The 9,393-nt window shown below is 37.0% G+C and overlaps 1 protein-coding gene across 1 annotated transcript in view; it reads left to right on the top strand.

Moving 5' to 3' along the window:
- LOC129671013 (integrator complex subunit 6-like) overlaps window positions 1–9,393 on the top strand; it is a 61,467-nt gene that overhangs the window by 25,908 nt on the left and 26,166 nt on the right. The window contains exons 3-8 of the mRNA XM_055599657.1: window positions 1,413–1,562; window positions 2,198–2,287; window positions 2,516–2,699; window positions 2,942–3,070; window positions 5,262–5,425; window positions 8,889–9,041. Coding sequence (XP_055455632.1) covers window positions 1,413–1,562; window positions 2,198–2,287; window positions 2,516–2,699; window positions 2,942–3,070; window positions 5,262–5,425; window positions 8,889–9,041 — 870 coding nt within the window. The remainder of the gene's footprint in view (window positions 1–1,412; window positions 1,563–2,197; window positions 2,288–2,515; window positions 2,700–2,941; window positions 3,071–5,261; window positions 5,426–8,888; window positions 9,042–9,393) is intronic.

Raw genomic sequence — 9,393 nt, 5'->3', positions numbered from 1 at the left:
CTTCTTCTTCTTCTTCTTCTTCTTCTTCTTCTTCTTCTTCTTCTTCTAACTGTGGTCATTTGTTCTTTTATCCTCTGTCTCTTATTTTTCTTTGAGATCATGAGATTAAAATACTATTTGCTGTAGTTGTATTGATAGTGGGCATTATGACTTTAGCTAAACAAGAAATACAAATTATTGAGTTCATCTCTGTATTACTTGCTCTTTCTCCCTCTAACTGTACTTCTCTAGTTGGTGTACCTTCACCATTCAGCCTATCATGCTTTTCTGCAGGGTGCTCCGGGCTTGAATGACTGACAGCTCAGTCTTCCATGTTGCCAAGGTGTGCTTTTTGCATTCACCTTTGCTGACACACTCCTCTGTGATTTACTGAAAGCTGTTATCAACTTCTTTTGGTTTCTCTTCTTGTATCTCATGTTGCTTTGTTTTTATAACCACTACTGACCAGGCAGTACAATCCTTTCCTTCCTTCAATTCTATGGACTAATTAATCACAGCAACAGTTGGCTGTTGACCTTGAGTTTTTGGTTCTTGCCTGCTGTTGATAGCCTCTGGGGGGAGGAGGAGTGCCTAGAAACTGTTATTTTATTGAAAAACCTTTTTCTTTTTTTATATTCGTGACCTTCTGAATATAGTGCCAATAGGATTGTCTCCAAATAAATAGGGCTCTGCTTCATTCATTCACCCACTCGCATTATGTATGTATGTATGTATGTTAGTTATGTGTATATATGTGTGCCTGCTTGTTGGTATTTGTATCACATGTGCAAAAGTGTCCCCATAGACCAAGAGAAGGTGTGGTCTCTAAGAGCAAGAGAAGGTGTGATATCTAGGAACTGGAGTCATGGGCAGTTTTGAGCCACCCAGTGTATATGTTGGGAACCAGACCTGAGTCTTCTACAAGAGCAGCAGGTGCTTTCATCCACCTAACCATCTCCAGCCCCCCTATGTGTATGATTTTTTATTGTCATTTAACAGTGAAACGATTGCACAATAATCTTGGTTATCAAAATTCATGTAGCTCAGACATTCAATAGCCTTGTTTTTCCTCTACCAAGGACAGTGCATTTACAAAATAACTGCTTTTTACTCTCCCCTTACTGCATGCTCATTGCTTATTGCTACTATTAAGCTGAGGGAGGTAATGTATAGGAGTTAAGCCCTCCTGCCTGCTGTAATGAATGAACTTATTGTTTGCTTGAGTTTTTTGCCTTTGATCAGGAAAGCTAGCAGAACTTTTTGAAAGTGACTGCTTGCTTTGCTTCCACTTGAAATGTCAAGATATAGAATGGAATTAGTTTAAAGAGGGATTAATTTGTCAGAGGTTTGATACTGTGTTATTTAGTGCTTATTTGCACTTTATATTATTCATTTTATAATTGAAAATTTCTTTGTCAATGTTTGGTTTTCAGGCTGGTTGGAAGGAAAATCATGCCACATTCATGAGTGAACTGAAAAATCTTCAGGCTTCTGGACTGACTACTCTTGGTCAGGCTCTAAGATCCTCATTTGATTTGTTAAATCTCAATAGATTAATATCTGGAATAGACAATTATGGACAGGTAACAATTTTTTAGTGAATACAATTAATTTATTTTGATGACTTAGGCTAAGAGTGCAAATTTGGGCAAGATTTGTGCTACCTGTGGTATCAAACAAAAAGAGGTTTAAGCCTCTTTTAGATGTACACTTCATATGAAAACATAAAACAAACCCAATAGTGTTAGTTCTTATACATCAGTTTGTCAATGGATTATACAGGTAAATAAAATATCCCATCCTTTCATCACCAAAAATCTGAGAATATAACAAAAGAGGTGTTGCAAAATGTTTGAAGGAGACAAATCTTCTGTGTCCTTACTTCTTTTCCCCTCCCTGAATCTGATAAAATATTTTTTAAAGCTCTGGGAAAAGGAGGAGGAAAGAGAGGCACTTCCTGCTGCCACCACTGTACTTAAAACTATGCTCAGTGTCCCCAGAGACATTGTTCAAGATGCAGAGCATATGCCAGATTCCCCAGGCTGTGCCACGGTGTTAACTCAGGTGAATAAGTGCATGAGGATAAGTGAGGCTTCTATTTCTTATTTATCAATGAAAGATTTATCATGTTTGAGGGATCATTGGCAAGACATATGTAGAAGTTTAAATACAATTATATTATTTTACACAACTCTAATGCCTTTTAAATATATTTTAGGGAAGAAATCCATTTTTTTTAGAGCCGTCTATTTTAATTACCATCACAGATGGAAACAAGTTAACAAGTACTGCTAGCGTTCAAGAAGAGGTGAGATATAATTTTTAAATTTCATTTAAATAGCAGAAAACATGAAACTATTTCTGTGGGAGATATGTATTTCCAGTTTAGAATAACGTTTGCACAAATCTATCTTGGTAATTCTTGAGAGATAGCTTAATTCTGTTGAGTTCTATGAAAGCAAAGTGAGCCCGTTAACTCTTTCTTCATTTCTATGTGGGTTGTTATGATGAACCTTTTCAAATTTTGCCTCATCAGCTTCATCTTCCTTTGAATTCTCCTCTGCCTGGAAGTGAACTAACCAAAGAACCTTTTCGTTGGGATCAAAGGTTATTTGCCCTGGTGTTGCGTTTGCCTGGAGTGGCTTCTACTGAGCCAGAGCAACTAGGGAGCGTGCCAACTGATGAATCGGCCATCACACAGATGTGTGAAGTCACGGGAGGTATTACTGTTGTGTCACGTTTCTGAAGGGAGAATTTGGGGTAGGACAGTATAGTTCTTCTTAAATGCCATTCCTAGCCTTTGCCGGCTTGCCTTTGAAATCTGTGAACTCTGCTGCTTAAGTTCATACCATGTCCCTGCTCATGTTATTGTGATGATTTTAGAGTTTCAAATGCTTGTATTGTGAGCCAGCATTTGGTTTGATTAAATGGTGTGCACTTTATTTTTTTCTCTCTGGCATAGGTCGCTCCTACTGTGTGAGAACACAAAGAATGTTGAATCAGTGTTTAGAATCACTAGTTCAGAAAGTACAGAGTGGTGTAGTTATTAATTTTGAAAAAACAGGACCAGATCCACTTCCTGTTGGAGAAGGTACAGTAATTATTTTTTTCCAGCAACACCGTGTTTTACCATAATACACTGTGTGGAAGCATAAGTAGAGTCTTCAGCATCCATCTGCATTCTGGCCATCACAAACATTCATCCAAATAGCTAATGCATAATCTTGTCCATGCATGTGTCAGGTGGCCAAACTCTAGCAACCTTCATTCCATGTCAGTCATTTTCCTAAGAATATTTCAACTTTACTGACCCCGGTTTTGGTGATGACACTGATTCATTCCATTCCTCTGCTCCCAAAATATTTGGGTATCCACTATGGTATGGCACTTGAGTAGTGATCTCAGTGGGGGCTTGTGATCACTAAATATGCTAAACTTTCTGTGCCAAATCTCTCTTAATTGCCACCCTATAGGAAGAGTGTGAATATTTATTTAGAGACTTACAGTATTCTGTAAGGTCATATATTGGTAGGTTTTTTTGATCAATCTTTAAATACAGAATGTTTTCTCTTCAAGTGAGATCTTACAGAAAAATTTGACATCTAAAAATACAGAAGCCATTGCTAATTTTGCAGAAGGAACTTAAACCATAATGAATATCCAGATGGTTTGTCAAGTGGAGGTTTCTGAATGGGTTTCATAAGGGATCAGGGGAAATAAATCACACCATAGTTATATAGTGCAGGACTTCCTTAAAGCCCTGTTCTTTGTTCTCCTTTCTCTCAGCATGCACACACACACACACACACACACACACACACACACACACACACCATGCTGTTTTGTTTGATCTGATTCCCTTGGGTAAGGCCAAAGGGATCCACTATATACATGGCAGAAAGTGACATATTTTTTTGCCTAAAGTGATGGATCTTGTGTTTCTTGGCTTACTTTACTCTTTAGCTCTTGAACTCCTTTGAGAACTGGTCAGAAAATATAGATTCCTTTCCCTGGAGAAAAGGAATTAAGTTACACACTTATATGCCTAATTTCAGTAGTTTCTTTGATTCCTAAATTACGAATATCTGCCAAAGAAAACTGGGGCCTCACAGCATATTTTAAATCAGCCATATATGAAGGATGTGCTAGTAACGGAGTGCACAGTCAATAGTTTTGTGTTTATCACCTTAGTATGAATGGGAAACTTTCCGATGGAAATATTAGTTGGATTTGTTGTCATATAAATAGCTCAGGTTTTCTTTCCAGCTCCATTTTTTTTCTCTTTGTCCGGAGTTTTTATTCTTGAAAAACCTAAATAATACTTTTCTCAGAAAGATGGGCATCCTCAGCATTGTTAGCCCAACTTTAGAGGGATCCTGAAATGTATTTATGTATTTTTCCTAGAGTCCATGAATCCCTGAAATATCTCCTGGCCTGAAGTAATTACTCACTGAAAATAGTGATGAAATAAGTAAATCAAGTCTTCTGTAATTGAAGAAAAATGATACTCAAATAGCTAAAATGTCTTCCTACTTATAATTTAAACTACAAGTCATGGCATAAAGGGAGTTTTGTATTTTGGGGGGTAAGGCAAAAGAAGTAAGCTAATTTAAATAATTAAAATACATTAATGATGCATTACTATGCATTATACAGTGGCCAGATTACAGAGAATTTTAATAGTATATAGAGAAAATGGAGTGCATTTTTCCACCACAGCCTTGAGGCATTTGCTTTATATTCCTCATCCCTGTATATACACAGATTATGTCATCTAACTGTCCTATATCTTCAAGTGAATTTAGAAAGCTTATGTTTTGCTTTTGGGGTCATTGGGTGTAGAGCAAAAATGTAAACAGAATTTATAACCTATTTTTCCAGATCTTAAAAATGTAAAGACTATCCAGGGCACAAATTATTTCATTTGCCTAATTTGGTAACTGAATTCTTGAAAAATGACCATTGTGTTGTGCTGTGCTTAATTTAATGTGTCCAAGTCACATAAAATGTGAAACTAGTTCTGTGCTAGTTTTCCACACAGCTTCATTTTCTCATAGTAGGTTAAGAATAGTGGAGGACCATTAAGTTACAGGGCAAAATAGATTAAAATTGTCTCTCGAGAGAAAGCAGAAATCATTGGAGTGCCACTGCTTTTTCCTTCTTTCATTTTCATACAGCATATTTTTGTTTTAGTTTATCCTTTGCCTGAAATTGAAAATTGTGTACAAGAAAATAAATAACTGTAATAAACAGTCATGCCTTCTGTCACATTTCTCTTGTAGATGGACTGACGGATTCGTGTAGGACAAGCAACTTATTTGTTGCTCAGCCATGGCATAGTTGTCATAAACTCATCTATGTACGGCCTAATTCTAAAACTGGTGTTCCTGTTGGACACTGGCCAATTCCTGAATCTTTTTGGCCAGAGCAGAATTTATCTTCACTAGTAAGTGTTTAAAAGAGTAAACACTGGTCTGGGCTTTTAATTATATGACAGTGAAGCTTATTTTAAATAACTTTGAGTCTTTTAAGCTGTGCCACAGACAAGTAGACATTTTTGATCTTTTGGTTTCCATCTCTTATTGTTAGTTCTGTGCCCTAAAGCAAGGGAAGAAATGTCCTTTATATTATTATACCTTTTAGTCTTTTGTACTGTTGCCTTTGCCATGTGATTATTTAAGCATTGATTTTATTTTTAAAAAAATTTACATTTATTTATTTAGTGTGTGTATGTGTGTGCATGAGTAACCAAAGCTTGCAACATCTAATTTATTTATTTATTTATTTATTTATTTATTTATTTATTTATTTATTTATTTATTTATTGTTTTCTGAGATAAGGTCTTACTGTGAATACTGGCTGTTCTGGAACTCACACTGTAGACCAGGCTGGCCTTTAACTCATAGAAATCCCCTTGCCTCTACCTCCTGAGTGCTGGGATCAAAGGCATGCACCACCACGCCCCACTAGTTTTTATAGGTATAAGAAGTTATTTTGAATATGGCTATTTTGATGTGTTTGAAAGCAAATCAGGAGAACATTATTTTAATGTTTTCTTCCTCCCAAGAGAAACATTTCCAAGTAGCATTTACATTTAGTATGTATGTATGTATGTATGTATCTATTTATCTATGTATCTGTGTGTTTGTTTTTCTTGTTTTGTTTTGTTTTTCATGGCAATATTGGGAGTTGAATCTAGGGCTTCACACATTCTAGGCAGCTACAGCCCTACACTGAATAAGTCATTACTTTTATTGTGGAAAATAAAACGGAAAATGCAAGACTGAGTTTTACAGTAAATATTCCTTTAAGGCATGAAAATGTAAGAATAGGCAGTTAATAGCTGCTCTCAAGTATGAGGTGTAAGAGATATAACAATCAGTTGTCTTCTGTCCTTGAAGAGAAGTGCAGATAAAAATATGTGCGATTTTGTTTAGGTACACTTTAATGTCCTACTCCGTATTTCCTATCAGCTGCCTTATGTTATTCATTTTTCAAAATTAGCTTACAAAGTAACAGGTTTCTTTGTGAATTTTTATACATGCCTCATTTTGGTTGAGTCTCCCTTTGTTCCTCTTCTACATTCCTTTGCCCTTGCCTCATGTTAGCTTTTATCTCCCAGCCTTCTACTTCTATTTCAATGTCTCATGTATTCTGCTGAGGCTTCTCCCCCCCACCCCCATCTGATGCCCCCTTCTGGTTTCCTACCCTTTACCTACCTTTTCTACTATCTAGATGTACATATTTAACCATTACAAACTAGGATCCACATATGTAATATATGTCTTTCAGAGCCTGAGTTACCTTGCTTAATTAAGTATTTCCCATTATTGCACCCATTATTCTACAAATTTGACAGATTCATTTTATGGCTGAAACTCCATTATCTATATGTCTTTTTCATCATTTATTCATTTATTGATGGACATCCGGGTTGATTCCATGTTTTTAATCAAGGGACTTCTATTTCAAATGAATTAACATTTTTGTATTTGTTTTCTTTTTTTTTTACACTTTATTCACTTTGTATCCCCCCCATAAGCCCCTCTCCCCTCCCCTCCCGATCCCACCCTCCCTCTCCCTTCTTTATGCATGCCCTTTCCGAAGTCCACTGATAGGGGAGGTCCTCCTCTCCTTCCTTCTGATCTTAGTCTATCAGATCACATCAGGAGTGGCTGCATTGTCATCTTCTGTGGCCTGGTAAGGCTGCTCCCCCCTCAGGGGGAGGTGATCAAAGAGCAGGCCAATCAGATTGTATCGGAGACTGTCCCTCTTCCCATTACTATGTAACCCACTTAGACACTAAACTGCCATGTATTTGTTTTCTTAAGACGGGTTCTCACAGTGTAGCCCAGGCTGGCTTTGAACTCACTCACAGCTCTTCTTACCCAGCTTCTCAAGTACCTGTAGGTATGCCCTTGTTAGCCATTTACATTCAATTAGTAATTACACAATCTTTAAGAAAATATCTCTAAGCAAAAGTTTGTCCTTCGGTATCTGCATTTGGTAAAGAAAATTTAATGCTGCAGTTACTCTTATTAATAGATAAATTTGGTTTCTTCAGGGATAGTGTTTAGGAGAACAGGAGGCTGTAGGAAACATACTTTGTTCCTTATCCCCAAGAAAAGAAAGCCTGAGTAATTCATGTGTGGGCTGGGGCTAGGGATGTAGGCTACAAATATATTGCTCTTCTAACACACTACTTGCCTGTTTCAGGTAATCTGTATTTTAAGTTCTAGAAATTTCCACAGTGAACAGTTTTCTCCTGGGTTCTTATATTTGCAAGAGTAGCCATGGATGGCTCAAAGAACCAGACACATTTTTGCCCCTTCTGTGGGTGAGGGAAAGGTTCTTCTGCTCTCCCTCAAGTCTCCAAGGAGGCAAACCTGTCAGCTCTTAGCTCCTTCAAACCCCCAAGTTAATGTCTTAGTGGCAGATTTATTTCATTATTGATAGCTATGGGGCTTCACTCAGGTATTTACTGATTTTTTAAAAATACTTAGATCTAAGAAATAAGAAACATTTCACAAGATTGATTAGAAATGAAGCAAGGGAGAGCTAGAATCATGGAAATTCCAATAATTGATATATCGTTTGTGTTACCATTTCCCCACATGTAGAAGTTCACTGGAGAGCTGTTTTTGTCTACTGTCAAACATCTTATAAGTTTACAACTGAGAAAAGTGAATGCATGCATTTCCCCCTTTTATAAAGGAAGCCAAGACATTCTCATCATGTTTGTATTAACCTCCCACATGTCTCGGTCCTTGCTGTCCTCCTTTTTCTCTGTAGTGTTCTCAAACCTGGTGATAAAATCGCTTTTCATTCAGGCCTTTGAAGTCTTACCAAAAGCACCCACAACTTCATCTATTCAAAGCAAACATGTGGGTATGAGCAGTGCTGTAAAATTCCTTTGAGGCCCCAAGTTGGGACAGATCATTATCACTGTGTACCTTGCTATTTTTTCATTTGCTTCTTAGTGGCTTGAGCTCTGCAGTTACTTTATTAGAAAAGTTCAAAGATTCTTCTTGTTTAGTGGCATCTCAATTATCTAACCTCGTGATACAGAAGACTGAAGCTCAGGGAATACCTAAAGGTCACAAAATAGATTTGAACGTGAGAGTTCATGCTATGGATCATAAGGGTCACTTTAATAAATGTAATACAGTTCTTGTTTCACTGAAATTCTAGCGCTGAATTACCTTATCTTCCCTCTTCTTTGTTGAATTAAACACCACCCTCATGGAAACCATTGGTGATTCTTAAAGCTCTAAAAACTCTTAAATGACTAATCTGTATCTTAGTGATGGTTTGACAAAAATATAGCAGGGCTTTTAGAATGGTTAGAATTGTATGCTTGCTTGATATCTAATCATATTTCCTGTCTCTTCCTCTCTTTTCTTTTTAGCCTCCACGAACATCACATCCTGTCGTGAGGTTTTCCTGTGTTGATTGTGAGCCAATGGTAATAGATAAACTTCCCTTTGACAAATATGAACTTGAACCCTCTCCTTTAACTCAGTACATCTTGGAAAGAAAATCTCCTCATACTTGCTGGCAGGTACTTATCCTTTCTTAGTAGCCAAATGTTTATAATTATTCTGGGATCTGGGAGTTGTTTATAAAAGTTTCAAAATTTGGGGGTCTAGAGAGATAGCTTAGTGGTTAACAATGCATTCTGAGCCTGGTGGCGGTAGCACACAGCTTTAATCCCAGCACTTGGGAGGCAGATGCAGGTATACATCTGATTTTGAGGCCAGCCTAGTCTACAGAGTAAGTTCCAGGACAGCTATGGCTAAACACAGAGCAACTATTTAAAAAAAAAAAAAAAAAACAAAAAAAAACAAATCAAACCAAACTAAACAAACAAAGAACTTTCAAAAATGTATATTAATCTTACAGAGACCCTAAGT

Source organism: Psammomys obesus, unplaced genomic scaffold (assembly GCF_907164565.1).
Source record: "Psammomys obesus unplaced genomic scaffold, mPsaObe1.curated_primary_1811, whole genome shotgun sequence".
NCBI classification, from domain to species: Eukaryota; Metazoa; Chordata; class Mammalia; order Rodentia; family Muridae; genus Psammomys; species Psammomys obesus.
This window is presented reverse-complemented; position numbering and strand designations above follow the sequence as displayed.